Source organism: Gopherus evgoodei, chromosome 10, assembly GCF_007399415.2.
Source record: "Gopherus evgoodei ecotype Sinaloan lineage chromosome 10, rGopEvg1_v1.p, whole genome shotgun sequence".
NCBI lineage: Eukaryota > Metazoa > Chordata > Testudines > Testudinidae > Gopherus > Gopherus evgoodei.
Window position 1 is genome coordinate 26,058,813 of NC_044331.1, and position 23,773 is coordinate 26,082,585.

Genomic DNA, 23,773 nt, shown 5'->3' on the forward strand with positions numbered 1-23,773 from the left:
TATCAAATCTAGGATTGAATTTCCAAACAGTAACCCATGCAAGTAAACTGGTGAGGTCTGAAGTTATGAAAAAGCCAATGAACTAAGCCATTTCATACTAATAAAAAGTTAAAAAATTAAGAGTTATTTTGGGAGTCCTATGAAAGCTATTGGGCAATCACACTTAAATGCTGACACTTAACGTGGATTCGCATTCCATAGAATCCTATAGTGCCACACTATTTTGGTTTTCATTTTGAGTGAGATGTAATTGGGTTAAATAAAGCCACAAAATTTCTTCTTTTGTCACTCAAGGTTTCAGCCTAGCATAGAGGTTCTTTCCTAATGAATATACTTTAGCCTTTTTCTGGTTAAAAGTGCACTGTTAGATTTTTTGCACTTTTACAACTTTTTACATTTCAAACTTAAGTGCTTAAAGTGTTGGCCAGTAGTCCATGTTCTGGACTAGTATCTGGTTATTTATGAATTATAGATGGAGAGTACTAAGTGTTCAACCATGCTTTTGGCATGCAATCTTTAGGTCTGTACAGGTACAGATTAAAGAAATTTACACGCAGTCTTTCTAGAGATGTACAGTATAGCTTGCATATTTAAAATGACTGCATAATCTATGGAATACAATTTACAGATGAAGACTACTCAAAAGCCAGACTGTATAAAATACTGTATGTAGACTGTATGGTAATCTCATGCATTCACAGTTAACTATAGTAACAAGAATATATTACAATTGCTTCTCCTTTGTAAAGTGCTCTGAGATCCATTGATGAAAAACACTATGGAAACACAATCAGACTAATCCAGGTAAAAATATACTGGTAACTTTTCCCAAAAATTTAAGACTAAAATGATAGAATTTCTCTGGATGTTTGCCACATTGACAGAAAAGGCCCTTTGCTGACACCTAGTGGGATTTCTGGAAAAAGGTAGTCTCGCTGTGAAGTGTCAGTAGCAGTAAATATTTGGCTATGAATGTACTTTTAACTACAGAAACTAACATGGAGTGAATTACTGCTGTCAATAAAGCTCAAACAAGAGAGAACACTAGACCATTTATCCTTTCCTAGGTCATACTGTTGGATAGTTTGTGCTCAATATTTACAAGATCCTTGCTATATTTTTGGTTAGTGTGCACTAAAACTAACAGTTTTTACCTCCTCTCCAAATAAGAGCCAGAACCAAGTTTACAGCACTTTTTGTTTGCAAGCAAGCAACAAGTTTGTTTTTTAATACTACACCAGGCTTCATTTAACCTCATTACCCAAATTTTGTGGTTAGAAATGCATCAACATCATAAAATAACTTAGTGACAAAAAGACTAATAAGTAAAACAGTTCAGCTATTTCACCAAGTATCACAAATCAAAGTTACACTTGGAGAAACAACTGTTGGACTCCAAAAAGAGCCTTTATGGTCACATGTTCAGAAAGTTATATATAACCATTAAGCAATATATTTTCTTTGAGTTTCCAGTTTTGGTAGAAAACAAAAACTTTTTTTTTTTAAAATAGAACCAAAGTGACTTTATAATTTAATAGTCTGACTTGATTAATTTAGTCGAAAGGACAACAAAATTAAACGTATCATGTTACCTAAGTTTGCTATAGAAAGTTACTTACCCGATAAAACTTAATAGCAAGAAAGCAGAATTATTCACTACAAAGAACATTTTAAGCATTATTTCTCCTTCTTTACTACGAGCTATGCTAAACAAGAAATAAGCAGTCAGAGCTTTAGCAAGGAAGTAGTAGTTCTGGATTTAAGTGTGTCCTTTCACACTAGATGTTAAGTTTCTTGAATCATGATCTTACCTGGTTACTTTTGACAATAAAATGACTTCTGATCCACTACGGCCTGGTTGACCACAGAATGATACAGGGTTTTTTTATGCACAATTCTGGATTGAGATGAGGAAAGAGTTGGCAAGATACAGCAACAATCCCATTCAAATATCATCTCAATGATTTTTCACAACAGTGATGACTATGGTCCAGCGGTACTTTCCTTACTGTATAGCTGTGCATACCATGTACAGAGCACACTAATTCTCCCACATCAAATTGTTCTACCAGGAAGTAGTAGTCTTTGTTACCAGTCAGCATCCAGATTGTAAACAAGAATTGCAGTAGGAAGACTTATCTCATAGTTTAACATTTATCCAGTTATGGATAGCAAAAACAGTAGTGTCTGGCCACCTGTAGGTATCTTAGCTAGTCTCTGTCAGTCCACTCAGCTACACAAGAATCCTACTGGTGGATACAACTGGACCTGACACAGAATCTTGTCTTCTAGCACTGATTTGAAGACAGAAGCCATATTTACTTCTTCATATCTGCTAAGACTGCTCCACCTCATGAGCAATTCTACCATGCTTTCTTTCTAAGATCACAATGAGGAAGTTCACAAGGCTGATGAAGAATTCCCATAGTCTGGTGCTGGTAGAGAATTTTGTCTTTTCTGTAAGAAATATTGGAATCCTTTGCAGACCAAGGTGCATACTGAAAAATAATCTATGAAACCTGTTGCCAGTGTAACCCAGGCCTGCTTGGTGTGGCGCTCTGTTCCCCTCCAGTGGCATCTAGTCCATCTAGAGATGGATGAGTCTGCTACAGCTTCAACCAATAGCCATGTGGCTTTTAGCTCATGCAGTAGAGACTTATACACTAAGCTTCAGAGATCACAGGTTTAATCCTGCCAGCTGACAACTTGGATCTGTCAGCGTTACAAGCGGGGTCTCATCCAGGATATCACCCGGGAAGTCTCTGAAGTGTGGGACGTGCTTCCTGAGTTAGAGGAAGTATGTAACCCATGTAGGTCTGGTGTGGTACTCTGTCCCCCTCTAGTGGCACCTGGACCATCTAGAGCAGTGGTTTTCAAACTTTTGGTATTGGAGATCCCTTTCACACAGCAAGCCGTTGAGTGTGACCCCCCCTTATAAATTAAAAATGGGGGAGATAATGTAATTTAATGGGGACTTGGGGCTGCCAGCCCCACGGAGTTGACAGCTTGCAACCTCCATGTAACTACCTTGCGACCCCCTGAGGTGTCATGAGCCCAAGTTGGAGAATCCCTGATCTAGAGATTGATGAATTTGCTACAGCCTTAGCTAATAACTATGTGGCTTTTAGCTCATGCAGTAGGGGCTCATGCACTAAGCTTCAAAGGTCTGAGATTTGATCCCATCCGCTGACTGACAGGGTCTGTCAGCATTACCCCAGCAGCAGTTGAGAGAATATGTATGTGTTCAGCAATAGTCTTGTATTTATGAAGAGTGAGAGAAGGCACCGCAATCCAGAAAAGGCAACACTGTTATTTGAACTACACTGTAGATTGAGTAATAAGATATTGCATTTAGTTTTAAGTATGGATTCGTCAAGAACTAATTGTGTCAAACAAACCTGATAGATTTCTTTGACTGAGTAACAAGCCCTGTGGATGGGGGCAGGGAGGAAAAGTGGCAGATGTGGTATATATTGACTTTAGTAAGGCTTTGATACTGTCTCGCATGATCTTCTCATAAAAGGACGGTTACTCATCTTTGTAACTGTTGTTCCTCGAGATGTGTTGCTCATATCCATTCCAGTTAGGTGTGTGCGCGCCGCATGCACGTTCGTTGGAGAAACTTTTACCCTAGCAACACTCGGCGGGTCGGCTGGGCGCCCCCTGGAGTGGCGCCGCTATGGCGCCTAATATATACCCCTGCCGACCCGGCCACCCTTCAGTTCCTTCTTGCCGGCTACTCCGACAGTGGGGAAGGAGGGTGGGTTTGGAATGGATATGAGCAACACATCTCGAAGAACAACAGTTACAAAGGTGAGTAACCATACTTTCTTCTTCAAGTGATTGCTCAGATGCATTCCAGTTAGGTGATTCCCAAGCCTTACCTAGGCGGTGGGGTCGGAGTGAGATGTGGCGATATGCAGAACCGCTGCGCCAAAGGCTGCATCATCTCTAGATGGCTGGACCAGCGCATAGTGCGAGGTGAAGGTGTGGACCGATGACCAGGTCGCTGCACGGCATATCTCCTGGATAGGCACGCGTGCCAGGAAGGCGGTTGATGACGCTTGAGCTCTAGTAGAGTGCGCTGTAAGGTGGCCCGAAGGGATATGAGCTAGGTCATAGCATGTGCGAATGCATGCAGTCACCCAAGAGGAGATCCTCTGGGAAGAGACTGGCAGGCCTTTCATCCGTTCTGCGACCGCCACAAACAGTTGGGGAGACCTTCGGAACGGCTTTGTACACTCAATGTAGAAGGCGAGTGCCCTGTGTACATCTAAGGAGTGTAGTTGCTGCTCCCGCTGAGAAGAGTGGGGCTTTGGAGAGAAGACCGGGAGGAAGATGTCCTGGTTGGTGTGGAAGGCAGACACAACCTTAGGGAGGAACGCCGGATGAGGTCGCAGCTGTACCTTGTCTTAATGGAAAATAGTGTATGGGGGGTCCACCGTGAGAGCTCTTCGCTCGGAGACCCGCCTGGCCGATGTAATGGCCACCAGGAACACCGTTTTCCACGATAGGTACAGGAGCGAGCAAGTCACTAGCGGCTCAAATGGCGGGAGCATGAGCCTGGTTAGGACCAAGTTAAGATACCAGGTAGGGGCAGGGCGATGTACGGGGGGATAGAGACGCTCTAGGCCCTTAATGAACCGAGAGACCAAGGGGTGGGAGAACACGGAGTGGCTGCCCTCGCCTGGCCGGAAAGTGGATATGGCTGCTAAGTGCACCTTCAGAGAGGATGTCACCAGGCCCTTCTGCTTAAGGTACCAGAGGTAATCTAGGACCGTGGGGATCGAGGCATTGGAGGGAGTAATGCCCTGAGTTGCGCACCAGCAAGAGAAGCGTTTCCACTTTGCCAAGCATGTGAAGCGGGTGGAATGCTTCCTGCTGCTGAGGAGAACACGCTGAACCGGAGCGGAACAGCTCAACTCCGCCGCGTTTAGCCACGCAGGAGCCGCGCCGTGAGGTGGAGAGCTCGCAGGTCTGGGTGACGAAGCCTGCCGTGGTCTTGTGTGATCAGCTCCGGGAGGAGAGGGAGGGGAACTGGGGTGTCTACGGACAGATCTAGCAGGGTGGTGAACCAGTGCTGTCTGGGCCACGCAGGTGCGATCAGGATCAGATGCGCTTTGTCCCTGCGGAGCTTCAACAGGATCTTGTGAACCAGGGGAAACGGAGGGAAGGCATACAACAGGTGGTGCCTCCATGACAGGAAGAATGCGTCTGTGATCGACCCCGGGGAGAGACCCTGAAAAGAGCAGAACTCCTGGCACTTCCTGTTTAAGCGGGAGGCGAACAGGTCTATGCGGGGAAATCCCCACTTCCGGAAGAGTGAATGGATGACATCCGGTCTTATCGACCACTCGTGACATAGAAAGGACCGGCTGAGCCGATCCACCAAAGCGTTCCGGACCCCCGGGAGAAAGGACGCCACTAGATCTATCGACTGGGCTATGCAGAAGTCCCAAAGTCGAATGGCCTCCTGACACAGGGGAGACGAACGGGTCCCTCCTTGCTTGTTGATGTAGTACATGGCCGTTGTGTTGTCCGTGAACACCGAAACACAACGGCCGTGCAGATGTTGTTGAAACGCCTGGCAGGCAAGGCGGACTGCCCTGAACTCGCGGACGTTTATATGTAGTGTCAGCTCCTGGGACGACCAAAGGCCCTGGGTACGCAGGTGACCTAGGTGGGCCCCCCAACCGAGGGATGACGCATCCATCGTTAAGGTCATCGACAGCGGCTATGGATGGAAAGACATCCATGCGCGTACCAGGGATGGAGTTAGCCACCAATCGAGGGAGCGGAGGGGGCTGGGGGGAACTGTCACCAGGACGTCTATAGGGTCCCTGCCCAGGGGGAAGACCGAATGGAGCCACGTTTGGAAGGGTCTCATGTGGAGCCTGGCATACTTTGTCACATAAGTACATGCGGCCATATGCCCCAGGAGTCCGAGACAGGTGCGAGCTGAGGTGATCGGGGAGGCCTGCAAGCTTCGTATGATCGATACGATCGCTTGGAAGCGGGGCTGAGGCAAGTAGGCCCTGGCTTGAGTGGAGTCCAGCGTTGCCCCTATGAAGTCCAGCCTCTGCGTGGGGACCAGGGTGGACTTCTCGGTGTTGAGGAGTAATCCCAACCGGGAGAATAGGTCCATGACTACATTGACGTGCTGCTGTACCTGAGACTGAGAGGACCCCTTGAGGAGCCAGTTGTTCAGATACGGGAACACATGTATCTGTTGCTGGCGGAGGTGGGCAGCAACGACAGCCATGCACTTCGTAAACACCCTCGGGGCCATGGAGAGGCCGAAGGGGAGGACTGTGAATTGGAAGTGCTGGTGGTTGGCCATAAAGCGAAGGCACTTCCTGTGCGGTGGAAAGACGGCAATATGGAAGTACGCATCCTTCATGTCGAGGGCGGCATACCAGTCGCCAGGATCCAGTGATGGGATAATCATTCCCAGGGAGACCATGCGGAACTTCAGCTTGAGCATCCATTTGTTGAGTCCGTGCAGGTCTAGGATAGGTCTGAGGCCTCCCTTGGACTTGGGGATCAGAAAATATCGGGAATAAAACCCCTTTCCTCTCTTGTCTAAAGGTACCTCCTCTATAGCTCCTGCAGCGAGGAGAGATTGGACCTCCTGTAGGAGGGCTTGCTCGTGAGAGGGGTCCCTGAAGAGGGGCGGGAGGGTGGTGATGAAGCAAATTGGAGGTGGTATCCCTGCTTCACTGTGCGCAGAACCCTAAGGTCTGATGTTAATTGGGACCACGCCAGGAGGAAGTGGGAGAGGTGGTTGGAGAAGGGAGGGAGAGGATCCTGTCCTGAGGCTGGTACGCCGTCCCCGGGCGCACCTTCAAAAGTTGGCCTTGGGGCCCAGTGGTGCCTTAGAGGGTCCCTGGTTTTGGCCTCCTTGGGAACCGGACTGGCGTCTGCGGCCTCCCCGCCCGCGCCTTCTATTGAGGTCCTGCCTCTGGCGAGATGGAAAATACGGGCGGTGAGTTTGGGGCCTGAAGGGTCTACGCTGGGTTACGGGGGTATGCATCCCCAGCGAGCGCATGATGACTCTGTTATCTTTCAGGCTCTGCAGCCTGGGATCGGTCTTCTCCGAGAACAAACCCTTGCCATCAAAGGGTAAGTCCTGGATGGTGTACTGCAGTTCCGGAGGCAGATTAGAGACCTGGAGCCAGGAAATGAGCCTCATGGTAATCCCCGAGGCCAAGGTTCTGGCTGCTGAGTCGGCCGCGTCCAGGGAGGCCTGGAAAGAGGTCCTAGCCACTTTCTTGCCCTCCTCCAGGAATGCATTGAACTCCTGGCGCGAGTCCGGGGGTAGCAGCTCGGAGAACCTACCCACTTCAGCCCAAGTGTTATAGTTATATCGGCTCAGTAGAGCCTGTTGGTTGGCCACACGGAGCTGTAGGGCCCCCGCTGAGTACACCTTACGACCCAGGAGATCCATTCGTCTGGCCTCTTTGGATTTCGGGGCCGGTGCCTGCTGGCCATGTCGTTCCCTTTCGTTGACCGACTGGACAACTAAGGAGGAGGGAGAAGGATGGACGTGCAAGTACTCGTACCCCCGAGAGGGCACCATGTACTTTCTCTCAACTCCCTTTGCCGTCGGTGGAATGGAGGCTGAAGACTGCCAGAGGTTGTTGGCAGTGGCCTGGATGGTCTTAATGAATGGCAGCGCGACCCAGGTGGGAGCATCAGCAGTGAGGATGCTCACCACGGGGTCCGACTTCCGGGACCTCCTCCACTGGGAGGTTGATGTTGAGGGCCACTCTGCGCAGGAGGTCGAGGGGCCCGGAGGTCTATCGGCGGGGGCCCTGATGATGAGGTCCCTGCCACAGCCTCATCCGGTGAGGAAGAGGAGGATACCCCAGGAATGAGGGGGTCTTGGACGGCCTCCTCCTGGGACGGTTCCTGCTCCAGCTGCCCTGGGGAGTCTGGAGTATGTGTGACTTGCTCTTCCGACTCAACTGCGGGGGGGGCGGGAAATGGTGGCCTCTGGTGCCCGATGTTCTGAGGCAGCAGAGCAGGTCTGGACCAGAGGAGCACCCTGGGCTTGGTAGTACACCCAGGGTGTCCAGAAGGACCACTGCTGAGGTCCCATGTCCTGCGGCCGAGAGTCCTGGAACACCCCCACCGGTACCTCTGTATCCCGGTCCTGGTCGTAGTAGCTGTCCGCCTGGGAGGATGTGGACGTGTGTCTGGACGGCCAAGGTGGAGCAGAAAAACCTGGAGCCGAAGTCCCGACTGATCTTGCACCTCTTGATCGTGGGGACCGGTGCCGGTACTCATAGCGGTACCGAGAGCGAGACCGGGACCTGCATCCGGCCCGGTGCCGGGAGGTCGACTGGGATCTTGAGTCTCTACGCCTTGATCTGCTCCGGGAGGTACGGTGCCTGGTACGGTGCTGGGAGCTGGAGCGGTACCGTGAGTAGCGTGTTGGTGATCAGGAGACTGACCGGTGCCAAGAGCCCGACCGGTGCCGAGAGTCCGACAGGTGCCGTGGCGAGAGCGACGTCGAGATCGGGAGCGACGTCTCGACTCAGAGCAGCGGCGGGACCGTGATCTTGATCGGTGCCAGTCTCCTACGCTGATCGACGGCGGTCTGGTCAGGGTCGGCTTGCCCAGGGACTGCAATACCCGCACCGGCGGTGCCGGGGGTAGGGGCGGTGCCGCTTCAGTGATGGCAATCAAGTCCCTCGCCGCGGAGAAAGTCTCTAGAGTCGATGGTAAGGTGAGCTCTACCATGGCCGGTGCTGGGGAGCTGTCGGGTGCCGGACTCAACTGCCCTCGTGGAGCTGGAGTCGACGGCACCGGTTTTGGCTGTGCAGCCAGTTATTGGTGCCGGGCGGTCAGCCTTAAGTGCAGTCTCTGGCTGCAACACTGGCATTGTCGTCCGACCCTTCGCCGCCTTCGACCTCGGGGAGAGTGAGCGGCGTGGGGTTGATTTCAGTGCCAGCGGTGGCCGGTGCCGGGAATCCTTAGGCGTACTGGTGATGCCCGGTGCTGTAGGGGTGCCTTTGCTCACCGACTGGCTCGTGCTCGGTGCCGAGGGCGACGGTGTCAGGGCCGCTTCAATCTAATGTCCCGCTCCTTTTTTGTCCTTGGCTTAAAAGCCTTGCAAATTGGGCACTTAGCTGATAAGCGCGATTCCCCTAGACACTTCAAACAGGAGTCGTGGGGATCTCCTGTCGGCATCGGCCTATGACAGGCCGAACACTGCTTGAAACCCGGTGAGCCAGGCATGAGCTCCGGCACTGAGTGCGGGGAAGGGGCTCTCCCCCGAACCCCACAACACTTACTAATTAACAACTATAACTATGAACTACAACTAACTCTAATGAACTCTATATATATATATGCGCACACACACACACACACACACACGACTACAAGTAGCTAGGGAAGGTGGAGGTCAGCGAAGCCACACTCCACTGTTCCAATGACCGACACGGGGAGTAAGAAGGAAATGAAGGGTGGCCGGGTCGGCCGGGGTATATATTAGGCGCCATAGAGGCGCCACTCCAGGGCGTGCCCAGCCAACCCGCCGAGTGTTGCTAGGGTATAAGTTTCTCCAACGAACGTGCACGCGGCGCGCACACCCCTAACTGGAATGCATATGAGCAATCACTCGAAGAAGAACTAGGGAAATACACTCTAGACAGAGCTACTGTAAGGTGGGTGCATAACTGGTTGGAAAGCCATTCCCAGAAAGTAGTTATCAGTGGTTCATAGTCATGCTAGAAGGCATATCAAGTGGGGTCCCGCTGGGATCAGTTCTGGTTCTGTTCAATGTCTTCATCAATGATTTAGATAATGGCACAGAGAGTACACTTATCAAATTTGCAGACAATCCCAATCTGTTAGGGGATGAAAGTGCTTTGGAGGATATGATTAAAATTCAACATAATTTGGACAAATTGGAAAAATGATCTTAAGTAAATAGGATGAAATTCAAAAGGACAAATGCAAAGTACTCCGCTTAGGAAGGAACAATCAGCTGCACACATATAAAATGGAAAATGACAACCTACGAAGGAGTACTGCAAAAAAGGATCTGGGGGTCATAACAGGTCACAAGTGATACATAAAGTTAACACCGTTGAAAAACAAGCAAACATTCTGGGATGTATTAGCAGGAGTGTTGTAAACAAAGACATGAGAAGTAATTCTTCCGCTCTATTCCACACTCATTAAACCTCAGCTGGAATATTGTGTCCAATCCTGGGCACCACAATTCAGGAAAGACATGGACAAATGGGAGAAAGTCCAGAGAAGAGCAACAAAAATGACTAAAAGTCTAGAAAACATGACCTATCAGGGAAGATTCTAAAAATTGGATTTGTTTAGTCTGGGGAAGAGAAGACAGAGGGGACAGGGTAACAGTTTTCAAGTACATAAAAGGTTGTCACAAGGACAAGGGAGATAAATTGTTCTCGTTAACCTCTGAAGATAGGACAAGAAGCAATGGGCTTAAATTGCAGCAAGAGAGGTTTCCTAAACTTCCTAATTGTCAGGGTGGTTAAGCACTGGAATAAATTGCCTAGGAAGGCTATGGAATCTTGGTCACTGGAGATTTTTAAGACCTGTCAGGGATGGTCTAGATAATACTTAGTCCTGCCATGAGTGCAGGAGCCTGGACTAGATGACCTCTCGAGGTCCCTTCCAGTCGTATGGTTCTTTTTTCATTAATGTCAGAAGCTCACACTCTGCCCATCTTTATATCATGATTTTTACTTTCATACTGATTCCTTCCCTTTAAATACTTTCATTAGGGTAAAGTTTTCACAAGTGCTTAAGTGATTTAGACTCCTAAGTAACTCTTGAAAATGGGATACAGGTGCTTTTAGAAATTGTACTCCTAGTTAACAGCCAAATCCTAGTGCCTTTTGAGCACTCCTACTATAGTTTGAATGAAAGCTGAAGCACAAGGCCTGAAGTGTCATTTTATGGGATTCATTTGCCAATCTGCTGAAAGAGTTGATGCTCTTGATGGTCAGTCTCCAAGAAGGTAGATAAAAAACAGTATTTTTTAATATAACATTACAGAAATATTTAACTAAAAATAAGCAAAAACATCAAATTTAGAGTTCTAAAAATTAATTGGTTTCAAGTTATAACAACTTGTTTTATAACCTCAAATTTAAGCCTTAAAATTTGCTTAAATTAATACAATTAAAAAAAATATGCTGCATCAGAGTTGAGTTAAAGGGTGCTTCTTTTTAAGATATATACAAAATTGGGGAAACCCTCTATCTTTTGATATCAATTCAAAACTTTCAGTTTTGGCTTCGCAGAAAATTTTTTGCCATAAATATTTTTAGTTTCAATTTACATAGTAGGTGCAGAGAGAATATTTCCTTTCATTTGTACTAGTTCATTCAAACTTAAGAAACTGATTGAGAATTGAAAAAGCAGGAAAGCTTGTTTTCTTCTGCCTATATATGACTTAAAACCAGGTGGAAGAGGATAAGCTCTAGTACTTCTAAGAACTTGAAGGACATGGGGCCAGATTTTCAAAGATATTTAGGCACCTCAAGATGCAGATAGGTGCTTTTGAAAATCTCAGACACTTACAAAGGCTAAATGCCTAAGTACCTTAGAAAATCTGTCCCATGGTGACCAGAAAGTCAATTCATTAACTACAGTTAATTTGTTTAATAAGTCTACTTTTTAAATGTAAGATTATTTTGATAATTCTTTTTCTCTTCTGTATCCAGTATAATTACTATAATGTTTAAAAAAAACCAACCAATTTTTAAATGCTTTTTCTATACATTTTTAACTGAATTCCAGTTTTCATCCCATCATAGGTTGGCTCAAATCCTGAGTAAAACGCCATCTAGTAAAGAAATATAATTCTTTTTCTCTTCTGTATCCAGTATAATTACTATAATGTTTAAAAAAAACCAACCAATTTTTAAATGCTTTTTCTATACATTTTTAACTGAATTCCAGTTTTCATCCCATCATAGGTTGGCTCAAATCCTGAGTAAAACGCCATCTAGTAAAGAAATATAATTTACCTTTTCAGCAAAAATGTTAAAATTAAGAATTCAAATAAGTGTATGTTAAAGTTTATTTCATAAATAAATGTGTATAGATCTAGTGTATCCTCCCAGCTAGCACCAACTTTAGTTAGAAGGCTATATTTGGTCTCGTCAACATATTTAATCATACCAAAGAATGGGAATGAACCTTATAGGTAAGGTAAAATTGCAAAATAAGTTTAAAAATCAAATGTTTCCTTCTTGCTGATTTAAATTATGATAAAAATTGCTGTTTTAATCACTGATTTAAATCAATCCATGCTGATCTCAGAGAAACCTTTATCTTTACTACAGGAATTTTGGCAGTGGTAAAACAAGTATTAGATCATTTGAGAGAGTCACCACAACCAAAATTAAATTTCTATAACATTTACAGTCACTCAAATGATAAAGGTAATTAAATCAGGTGAAAGACTAATCCATGAAAACATTATGAACAAGCAGATACTATATCTATGACACTGGATTCCAAAATTTGTAATTTTGTATTGAATTACAGAAAGTAGTGACTTCAAAACAAGAAAAGATGAGCTGTCAGATTTAGCCTTAAATTTGACATGTTTATCAAAATCAATTTCTTACAGAGCTGCCTTTTTAATACATGTCCATCTAAACTTGATTTCATGCTTGTCTTCAAGAACAGAAATATTCTAATATACAATTACCTACCAAACGGTTTTCATCAAATACTTCAAAAAGAAGCCTGTGCTGTTGAGGATTAACCTAGGAAGGAGGAAGAGATTAACAGTTATTAGTTAGTCAAGGTATTTGGAAAGCTGTAGTATTTTGTTTTTGCTAAATATTCTAAGCTTAAAAAGCAAGTGGTAGACAGGTCACAAATCTGGCACGATAAGGACAATTCCTTTTAAAATGCTTAATTATTTCTAAATTAATTTGAACTTTTAATATGATTAGTATCAACGCTGACTCAAACCTTGTGCACTTTATAGATTCACAGAATTTAAAACCAGAAGGGAGCCTTAGATAACAATCTGATCTCCTGTATTTTACAGGCCAAAATATATAACTTATTCTTGTATCAAGCCCAATAACTTGCGTTTCACTAAGAATATCCTCCAGAAAGACATCCAGTCTTGATTTGATGACAAGGAATCAAACACTGTCCCTAGCAGTTTGTTCCAAAGGTTACTTTTCATCACGGTTAAAAGTTGTGCCTAATTTCTTTTGTCTAGCTTCAGCCACACATTGGTTCTTGATACCTCTTTATTGTGTTTAAAGAAAATGATTGACAGTTCTACACAATTAAGTTCAGTACAGAATATTTGAGACTGAACAGTCATTGTTCTGAAGAAATCATTTGATAAGTTGTTACTAAAAACTATAGAGAGTTCTAAGTCAAAACAGAAAAGTGCTTGAGTGGAGATGTGATACAACTCAGAAAGGCAAATGAATTGTTATAGGAATGAAGCATATTTTACACTTCATTTTATTTCACATAAGGCTGCCTGCTTTCATCCACAGCAAAACAAATGCTGCAGGAACCAAGCTGTTCAAAGAAAACTAACCTATTTGATGGAAGAGTCACAACTAAGTTTTTGAACAGAAAAAAGTGGCGTGCCACCCAGGAGTACTCACCCTACTAGCTGCATAAACACCTTTGTACAAGGTAATATCCTTCCTATATGTACTAATAACCTTGTATATCTGAAATGTTTACAATTGTCAGAGCAAAACTAGCATTACTCTGATTCTTTCTGAAAGATCTGCCTGTACAGATCCGTATTTCTGATTATGAGCAAACCTTGAACATGCAAGCTTCGTATTTCCTAGACAGCAATGTCCATTAATGTATATTTCCCCTACACACTAATTGTCCAGATAAGATGGAAAAGTGTGCAATGAAATTATTTTCATTAGAAAATTTCAGATCACTTCTGTTGTCAAGCAGTCCGAAACATAAGGAGGTGGGCCTGAGGAATCTTATTTTACTGTCATATTTGTTGGTGCTGTAACAAAGAAAGAATCCTGATGTATATGCTACGGGACCGTCCATCAGCTGTGGAAAGAGATGGACACAAAGATTAAAATAGTACTGGACTTCAATAGCCAAACCTCTGCCAAAATTTACCTGCTGGTTGGGTTTACTCTGTCACAAAGACACTTTGGTTCTTGAGGGCAATGATGATCATCAAGCACATGATTTTACCAAAGTGGAAGAGTAGCTTTGTGCCCAGAACAGAACAGTGGTATTTGGAACTGTAGGAGTAATCAGCCAAAGAAAGAATTGCCAATTGCTGTAGTGAGCAATTATATGAATTTGAAGATATTTGGATCCTCGTGAAAAAATAATCTTGAGATACTTAAAGAATGCTATCTAACTCATTCTCTCCTTACTTCTCCTTATTCATTTAGGTCTTTATTACCGTGACTCCCATTCTATCGTGTTGTGTATGTAGTATGTCTGGTCTTGCAGCTTTAACAAGTTGTAAAATTGCAGAATTCTATTGGCAATTCTGCACTGTGCATTATTTTTGGAACATATACAGTCATTAACCCTTTTGTATTTTTCATTATAAAAACAATTGAAAAAAAGATTGCAAGACTGCTCTCCTTAACCTGCTGTATCACGTAGCAGCTAAATCCTGTAAATAATACTGCATGAAGGTATTGCCATAAATCCAAGTAGCAGAGTTCTACTGCATGTCTTAAATATCTCCATAGAGAGAAGATGCCTTTGATGTGGTGCAATATGCTCATCTCCTTTTTGGTATCTGGATCCTTGCTAACTGACAGCAGTGATGGGGAGTCGGATCCACTTTGACAGTCTGGGCAGAAATGAGCAACCCTTAGTGCATCATATGAAGGTAACTGATTTTCAGAATGGTTTAGTCCCATATGGTAAATAACTCAGCTTTCCTAGGTAGTGAATATCGCTTGTGGTAAAATACCATAGGTTAGAGGATTAATTCAATTCAAATTAGAAGCCACTTTTGGGAGAAGTTTACATAGGGTCAAGATCATCCTTACCCTATAAGGATACAGCATAGAGTGTGTCACTGTGGGTCATCCATTAATTCCTCTATCTTGTAAACTTACCTAATTGATTCACCACCAGGAATGACCTCTTTTTCAATATATGGAGCTATTACCAGAATTTCCTTGCAATGTCAGTTTCAAAAGCAGCATGTCCCAGGATGGAGACTGCTCTTGAACAGGAGGTAAAATATAGACCAAGCCCTTTAAGTAGGAGGAAAGAATACAAATGTCATGTTCCAATAGAAAAACAAACTTTCAGAGATAAGAGGGAGATCCAATAGTCCAGGACAAATGGAATAGAAGACTAAAGGATTTCATCTTCATCATCTTTCCCAGATGGAGAAGCAGTTTCACTTCAGAATAAGTTTCCTGCAGAAGATTTCTTGCTCTGAAGAAATTCTAAGAACTCTTGCAGAACAATGAACAACACATTCATCCAGCAAGCATTGAGGCTGTCAGACTGGACCTCAAGTTGAGTGGTAGAACCTGACCTTGCTTCTGAGACAAAGAAATCTAGTAGCATGGGCACAAGGGCTTGAAAATCCACTACTACATCCAGTAAATCAGTGTATTGGAACCGATGAGGCAAGGCTTGGGCTATGATCAAACCCTGGTTCCATCATGTCTCACTTCTTAAACCAGGGGATAAAGGAGATGCACACCTTTACGAATTGGCTCTTATCAGGCAGTCACCAAGGTAGGAGGGCCATTACTACAGCTAGACTTTTTCTGGGAGCTCCAGTGATGCTGTAGACAGGGCTGGCTCCAGGCACCAGCCGAGCAAGCTAGTGCTTGGGGTGGCAGATTCCAAGGGGCGGCATTCTGTCCAATCCTTTTTTTTTATTTTTGCGTTTCGCCGCTTCCGCCGCCCCTGCAGGTTATTTTCTTTTTTGATTTGCTGCTTCTGCCACCCAGTAGGGGGTGGCGGCGCGGAGGAGGGGAGCTGCTGGGAGCAGTGCCAGGTCTGCAGCAAGCCCAGCACAGCAGCCCGCCCACCGGAGCGGCGCAGAGCTTAAGGAAGCCCTGGCCACCCCCTTCTCTCTACAGCCCCCCCCCACTAGCTGGGGTGTGCACTCCGCTGCCCGGGGTCTGCAGGGCTGGGAGTCCCCCTGCATCCAAGCGCCTGTCGAACCGCAGGTATTTTTTTTCTTTTTTTTTTTTCCTTCCCTTTGCTGTTCCGGCCGGCAGGTTTGTTTCATGCCCTGCCCCCCTTCACTGATCCGGCCGGCTGGTTTGTTTCACGACCCCCTTGCCTTCGTCGCTCCGACCAGCAGGCAGGTTTCCTGGAATTCCCACCCCACCCTTTGCAGCTCCAGCTGGGCGGCAGGTTGGTTTCCCACCCCTCCCTTTTGCTGCTCCGGCCAGGAAGCAGGTTGGTTTCCTGCCCCCCCTTTTTGCTGCTCCAACCGGACGGCAGGCTGGTTCCCCCACCACCACTTTGCTGTTCCAGCCGCTGTGCAGGTTTTGTTTTGTTTTTTTTTTCGCTTGGGGTGGCAAAAAAGCCAGAGCCGGTCCTGGCTGTAGAGTGCCCAAACCGGTTAGGTCATTCCCCCACACTGAAGCAGATTATTCAGGTGAAACAGCACAGAAGTAACAATGAAACTGCCATACGGGATCAGTAATGCAGTCCACTTAATCTACTGCTCTGTCCCCAGCAGGGGCTAGTACCACGTATTTCAGATAAAGGTGCAAGAAATCCTGTACTTACCAGATAACTTAACCTGACCCCAAGTTTTCTTGTAACCATTCCCCACCATCCAATAGTTAAAATTTGCCTTCTAAATTCTGATGCTTCAGGGTATATCTCTGTCAAAACCCTATTACTATAAACTTGTATATTTCCTATACATTTAAGACTACAATTCTTTTTTGTAACGCCTGCAAAGCTCTTGACCTCTGATATTCTATGGCAATTAGTTCTACAGTTTAATTTTAGATTGTAAGAAAAATTGTGAAGTTAGTTTTGAATCTCCCACCTTTCAACTTAATCGATGTACCCTTGTTCTTGTGTTACAGCAAAAGGTGACCAGAAGTTCTTAGTCTACCTTTGTTGTACCCATTCATTACTGTGTCTGCTTTTGGGTCCAAACTTAATTATCTCTGCTCTGAGTTTTTCCATTTCTTTAATTCCTCTCAATTCCATCTAATTCTGCTATGTTTTTGAGATGCAGCTGTTAGAACTCTCGGTATTCTAAGTGAGGGCATACCATTGATTAATAAGGTCATTATAATTTCCATTTTGTTCTCCACCCTGATCTTTATGCATCTTAACGTTCTATTTGCTTTTTTGACTGCTGCTGCACATTGAACAAAGGTGTTCATTATTCTAGTCACAGTGATGTTCAGGTCTTTTTTTCCTTAGGCAAATTGAATTTAGTATCTATTAACATATACAAGTAATTCAAATTACTCCTTCCAATGTGCATTACTGTGCATGAAGGCACACAATTTCACTTAGCATGAAATTCACCTTGCCTGTTCACATCTCTGAAAACTCCACTCTTCTTTAGTTTTGACTAACCCCAAGCAGATGTGTTATCTGCAAGATATCACCAACTGCTCTCCCCTTTTCCAAAACAGAAAACCCAGTCTTAAAATGGAGCCTTGTCACACCACTAATATTTTGCCATGAGGAAAACTGATAATTTATTCCAATGGTTTCCTGTCTTAACCAGTTACTGACCATTGACTATTAATATACTTCTCACTCCATGACTACTTAGTTTCTTTAGTAATCTCTTGTAAGGGTCATCAAGAGGCCTTTTGCAGGTCCAAACTGTGGAAGTAGAGAAAGAACTGACAGAGATTTGAAGGGGATTTCATAGCTAGTCTTCTTATGTGAGCGAGTCAGGCTACCTGTAGCCTTAATAATGTGAGATTTGTAGAAGTAAGGATTGTGTGAGGCGAGTGGGAAAGAACTGCGTGAGAAGTTGTTGAGACCTTGTGTTAGATAAGTATGGAATGTAGAAGCCGTGCTGGTTAGTCCTAGAAAATAATGATCTTGCATGCATTCTATACTTTAGTTATCATTTCAACCAATATACCATGTACATGAGCAGGCTTACTTGTCTCAACTCTCAAGATCATTCCAAGCACTTTATTTCAAAGATATAGGTGTTAGTTGCAACCCTCTCATCCTCTAGTACAGTAGTCTGTTTTAACAAGGCTCCATATTTTTTCAAAACAGCTAATCCACTTAATTCTTAAATTATTTCAGAAGTCTTGGAGATATGTCACAAGGTCCAGATGGCATGATGCTTATTATGTCAATTTGTTCCAGCACCTCTTCTTTTGACACATCAATCTCTAATAGTACTTCAACAACTCTCCTTCTCTAGTGAAGACCTCACCTCAAAACAGTTTCTCAGCAATATCCTTATATTCCCAGATTTTTACCTTTTGGTGGTCCAGTGGGTCCACCAGCTCCCTTCTGAAATACTTACATAATCTCTTATTTGTATTTATTTTTAGCTATTTACTCTACAATATCTGTCTTGGATCTCTTAATTTCCTTCGTACATATGGCCTCATGAAATGGTATCCTGAAGAGAGGATGGGGAAAGACATGGTATGGCACAAAAATGGATTGAGTACCCTTTTCTTACAGTTTACAGGACCTAATAACTTCTGTTTCTCTGCTTCCTCCCCAATCCCAATACTCACCCAATACTTCCCACTCCCAATACTCAGCACATCTTTCTGCATTTCTCTCTAGGAACTTTACCAATATAACTCTATAAAAGTGATGACAAATTCAGTAGTTACATACTTTGTTTAAAGCTGATGGCTCAGTTATCAAGCTTATCTATCCATGTTTTTCAGGTGTTACCACTGCTACTAGATCAATAGAAAACAATGGCTAATATGACTTTAAGCAACTCATCAATATTTTGCTTTGAATTATCTAATTTACTTTGAAATAGATTTATCTTTTTAAATCCTGAATTGGAGTCCAAGTTAGGAAGAGTTGAGCATAAAAATTTTCAAGTTGTTGCATGCCCTCTAGAGGCTGGTTTGGTGAATGTAAAATAGATTAATAAGCCATTTAAGAAAAAAGTTAAATGTTAGATCTATTCCTCACCAAAAGTAATGCAGCTGCAGAACTACATAATTAGGAAGAGCAGTCTATTCAGAATAATAGTGTTTCAGAATATTAAAATTTCTTCAACTGAAAATCAGTACTTAATAACCCACCTCAAATAGATACATCAGAAACAGACTGATTCTGTACGTAATACGAGCTATTTTTCTCCTTCTGTAAATTTCCACCCAACCACAAAGAAAATTCACTACAAGATGGTATTTTGCAATACAACACAGCAAATTGTGAACGTATTTGTTTTAGTAGTATAAAGTGCATATTGGTAACAAATATCTTGCATATTACATAAAAGAATGTAAAAATATGTAATCAAACTAATAAAGGCACTTACTCTAAACAAGAACTCTTCATTCCACTTTGGATTCAAGGTCTACAGATAAAGAGACAATATTGTGATTACACATAGTGTTTTGTACTATTGTCTTGCTTGAAGATCTGCATCTATTTCAGTTGGTGACACTCTCTTAAGAATAAAGAAGTTTTTCACTTTGCTAGTTAAGATACAAGCAGTCATAGTCCCAAAACCAGGCTTCATGCTCTCCTCCACTGTAGTGCAGAAGGGAGCCAACTCAAACAAATATTGCTAGATTCTGGCCGGTGCACATGGAAAAGACACAGAAAGAATGCCACTGTGGCAGTTAGGGAGTGTATGTTAAGTTGGGGAACAGTGACTGCTGCATGCTCCCCTGTAAATCCAACTGATTTTCTATTTGTCAGTGGCCTTGAGGTTAGTGAGCTAAAAACATAACTTCTGCTTGCCCCTCTATGTGTCATAGAGGGACCAATAGCAGCATGGCTCTTCAGTGAGCTATGCTAGAGATGGAGGAAGGGAGAGAAAAGGTGAAGGCCCCTTGATAGCACCACGCCTCCACATGTATGGCCTACTTTTGAGACTATACACCCCTTTTCCATTCCCTGCCATTAAGAAACATATTGAAATGAGAATTCCACAGCAACGCCACAGCTGAGCTGCAGAACTAATAGTGTAAATTATAAAATGTTCCCTTCCTTAGATTCCCCCAACTCTTACCCTCAAAGAGGTAGGGGGGAAATGCAGTCCTACTTATTCTCATCTTAGCTTTCTGACTGGATTCTTGATAAAATAAGGGGAAAAAAGGTAAGTCTAACCTTTTTAATGGTTTTTGTTTGAACACTGGTAAAGATTCCATTCACTGGCTCATAGACTGTCACTTTCACATAAGGATCACTGGAAAAAAAGGGCTGAAGTTAAAAAAACTCCAACAGTTGTCAGTATTATTCTTAATTAGCTTTTAAAATGTTTAAATGTAAGCATTTTCACAACTCCTTTTCATTTAAAGGCCAGAAGGGACTACTGTGATCATTGGTCTGACCACCTGTAGTCCAAAGAACATAACCAAAGTAATTCCTTTTGAACTAGACCATAGGCTTTAAAAAAGATCATATCTTGATTTAACGATTGACAGTGAGAGAATCCATCATGATCCTAAATTGCTCCAATGATTAATTACCTCCACTGTTAAAAAAGTACAGCTTATTTCCAGTCAGAATTTACGTAGCTTCAACCTCCAGACATACCCTTATCTGCTAAAGAGCCCATTATGAAATATTTGTTCCCCATATGGGTAATTATAGACAGTGATGAAGTCACCCCTTAATCTTCTCTTTGTTAAACTGAACAGACAGAGCTCTGTAAAGTATGTTTTCTAATCCTTTAACTCTTGTGGTTCTTTTCAAAACCCTCCCCAGTTTATCAACATTCTTGAATTGTTGATCACTAAAACTGGGAACAGGGTGTTACAGAAGCTGTCACACCAGTGCCAAATACAGAGACAAAATAACCTCTCCCTTCATACTCGAGATACCCATTTATGCATCTAAGGATCCCATTAGCCCTTTTGACCAGTATCTCACTGAGAGATCATGTTCAGCTGATTATCCACCATGACTCCCAAATCTTCTTTAGAGTGCTTTCCCAGGACAGTTCCCCTTCTTGTAAATATGGCCTATATTATTTGTTTCTAGATGTAAGCATTTACATTTAGCCATATTAAAATGCATTTTGCTTGCTTGCACCAAGTTTACCAACTAATCCAGATCATTCTGTATCAGTGACCTCTCCTCCTCATTATTTACATCACCCCAATTTGTGTCATCTATAAACTTTAAACAGCTATTTTGTGTTTTCTTCCAGGTCATTGATAAAAGCGTTAAATAGTGTAGGGTCAAGAACCAATCCCTGTGGGACCCCACTAAAAACACCCCCTCTCCATGGATTTTCTGTTTACAATTATATATTGAGACCTACCAGTTAGCCATCATTTAACGTGTGCCTTGTTAATTTTGAATAGCTCTGCTCTAAAACAAAAGTGCCTTAAAGAAGTCTAAATATATTACAGCATCACTATATCTTTATCAACCTAACTTGAAACTTTATAACGAGATATCAGTTAGTTTGACAGGATCTATTTTCCATAAACACTTATTGAATGGCATTAATTATACTGCCCTCCTTTAATGCTCAATTAACAGAATCCTGTATCAGCTACTCCATTATCTTGCCTGGAAACAATGTAAGACTGACAGGCCTATAAACAGTTTGACAAACTGGACACCATCAAATTAGACCTGAATAAAGACTGGGAGTGGATGGGTCACTACAAGAACTTAAACAAAAAAGAAAAAGAAAGAAACACAACAACTAATTTGCCCATGCTAATTTGCCCCTACTGTTAACTCACACCTTCTTGTGAACTGTTTGAAATGAGCCACCCTGATTACCACTACAAAAGTGATGTTTCGGCCTGCTGATAATAACTCACTTTAATTGAATTGTCTTGACACCCCACTTGATAAGGCAACTCCCATCTTTTCATGTACTACATACATCTTCCTACTGTATTTTCCACTCCATGCATCTGATGAAGTGGGTTTTAGCCCACGAAAGCTTATGCCCAAATAAATGTGTTAGTCTATAAGGTGCCACAAGGACTCCTCACTGTTTTTGCTGATACAGACTAACATGGCTACCACTCTGAAACCTGTCTCCCTTCTACAGTCACCCACACCTACTGAGCTGATGGATTGTGTGCCATACTCTAGATCAGTGGTCACCAACTGGTTGATCACGATCAACCAGTCAGTCCTAGAGGATCTTTCAGTTGATCACGATCTCTGGCACCACAGCAGGGCTGCCGCTAAGACAGGCTCCCTGCCTTCCCCAGTCCCACACTGCTCCCAGAAGCAGCCATCATAACCCTGTGGGTGGAGTGGGCTACGGGGGAGAGGTCTTCCTCTGCATGCTGCTCCTGGCTGCAAGCACTATCCCTGCAGCTCACATTTGCCAGGAACAGGGAGAGCTGAGGTCGATGGGAGCTGTGGGGGTTGTCCTTGCAGAGAGGGGCAGTGTGTGGAGCCACGTGCCACCTGCTCCCCCTCACCCGGGGCTACAGGGGTGCACTGGCCCCTTCTGGGATCAGCGTGGGGCTGGGGTAGGCAAGGAGCCTGTCTTAGCAGCAGCCATGCTACGCTGCTGACCAGGAGCTGCCAGAGGTAAGTGCTGCCTGGCGGGAGGCTGTACCCCAACCCCTAGATCTCTCCCAGAGCCAGCACCCCAACTCCCACCTGCACCCTGAACCCCAGCCCTAACAACACCCCCACCTGCACCTCAACATTCTGCCACAAGGTGCCCTCCTGCACCCTAACTCCCTCCCAGAGCTTACATCTCTCACCCACTCCTGCAGCCCAAACCTCAGGCTCAGCCCAGAGCCCCCTCCCACACTGCAAACCCTTTGGCCTCGGCCAGGGCCCACAACCCATCCCAAAGCCCAACCTCCTACCCCAGCCCAGTGAAAGTGAGTGAGGGTGAGTGACGGAGGAGAGGGGAGGTGAATGGAGTAAGTGGGGTGGGGCTTTGGGGAAGGGGCAAGGTAGATCCTGGATTGCCCTTAAATTCAAAAAAAGCGATCTTGGGCATAAAGAGGTTGGAGACCACTGGTCTAGCTCCTACTAACTAACATTCAACGCAGCTGCCACTTCATGCTGCTAAGGCATGAATAAGAACAGGGATTACAGCATTCACAGCTAATATTTTGAGCTACTGTGATTTAGCTACAACCTTACCCGCAGAAAGATATGCTTACGACACCTGACCAAACAGACCCTTGGGCAAGACAACAAGGAGTCGTCAGTTTGACAGCCCTAGTAGAAAGGGCCAGAGACTGGATAATTAGCATATTTTGATTTTTTTTTTTTTGGCAAGGAAGTTTAACAGGATGTGAATGTACATTGGTACTATATGGAATAGTAAACAGAGTATTATCCAATATTAGATTTTTGTGAAAAAATGTACCATCAACTCCACCTTTACAGACCAAGCACATACCCTTACCTGGCTCCTAAAATATCCTTTTTGGCCAGACCAATTCCAGCTATGATCTTCACCCTCACAATTCGTGTGTTTTCCTGAAATATAAAATAAAGTTACAGTCCACCCCAACCTCAATTTAAAGTTTTTTACCACAGTTAAAAAAAAAAATCAACCCCCCCATCCAACCTTTGGCATAACTGATTTCAGACTGAAAGCTAGTCTAATCCAGATACTATATTTTGATAAAAATCTGCTTCTGAAATTCTGGATGATTTATTT

At 44.0% G+C, this 23,773-nt stretch overlaps 1 protein-coding gene across 1 annotated transcript in view; it reads right to left on the minus strand.

Moving 5' to 3' along the window:
- The window catches only part of NEDD4 (NEDD4 E3 ubiquitin protein ligase), a 121,523-nt gene that overhangs the window by 78,168 nt on the left and 19,582 nt on the right, over positions 1 to 23,773 (minus strand). Inside the window, exons 2-5 of the mRNA XM_030578594.1 lie at positions 23,516 to 23,589; positions 20,275 to 20,353; positions 19,478 to 19,516; positions 12,717 to 12,770 (exon numbers count right to left, since the gene is read on the minus strand). Of these exons, the coding sequence (XP_030434454.1) occupies positions 12,717 to 12,770; positions 19,478 to 19,516; positions 20,275 to 20,353; positions 23,516 to 23,589 (246 nt within the window). The remainder of the gene's footprint in view (positions 1 to 12,716; positions 12,771 to 19,477; positions 19,517 to 20,274; positions 20,354 to 23,515; positions 23,590 to 23,773) is intronic.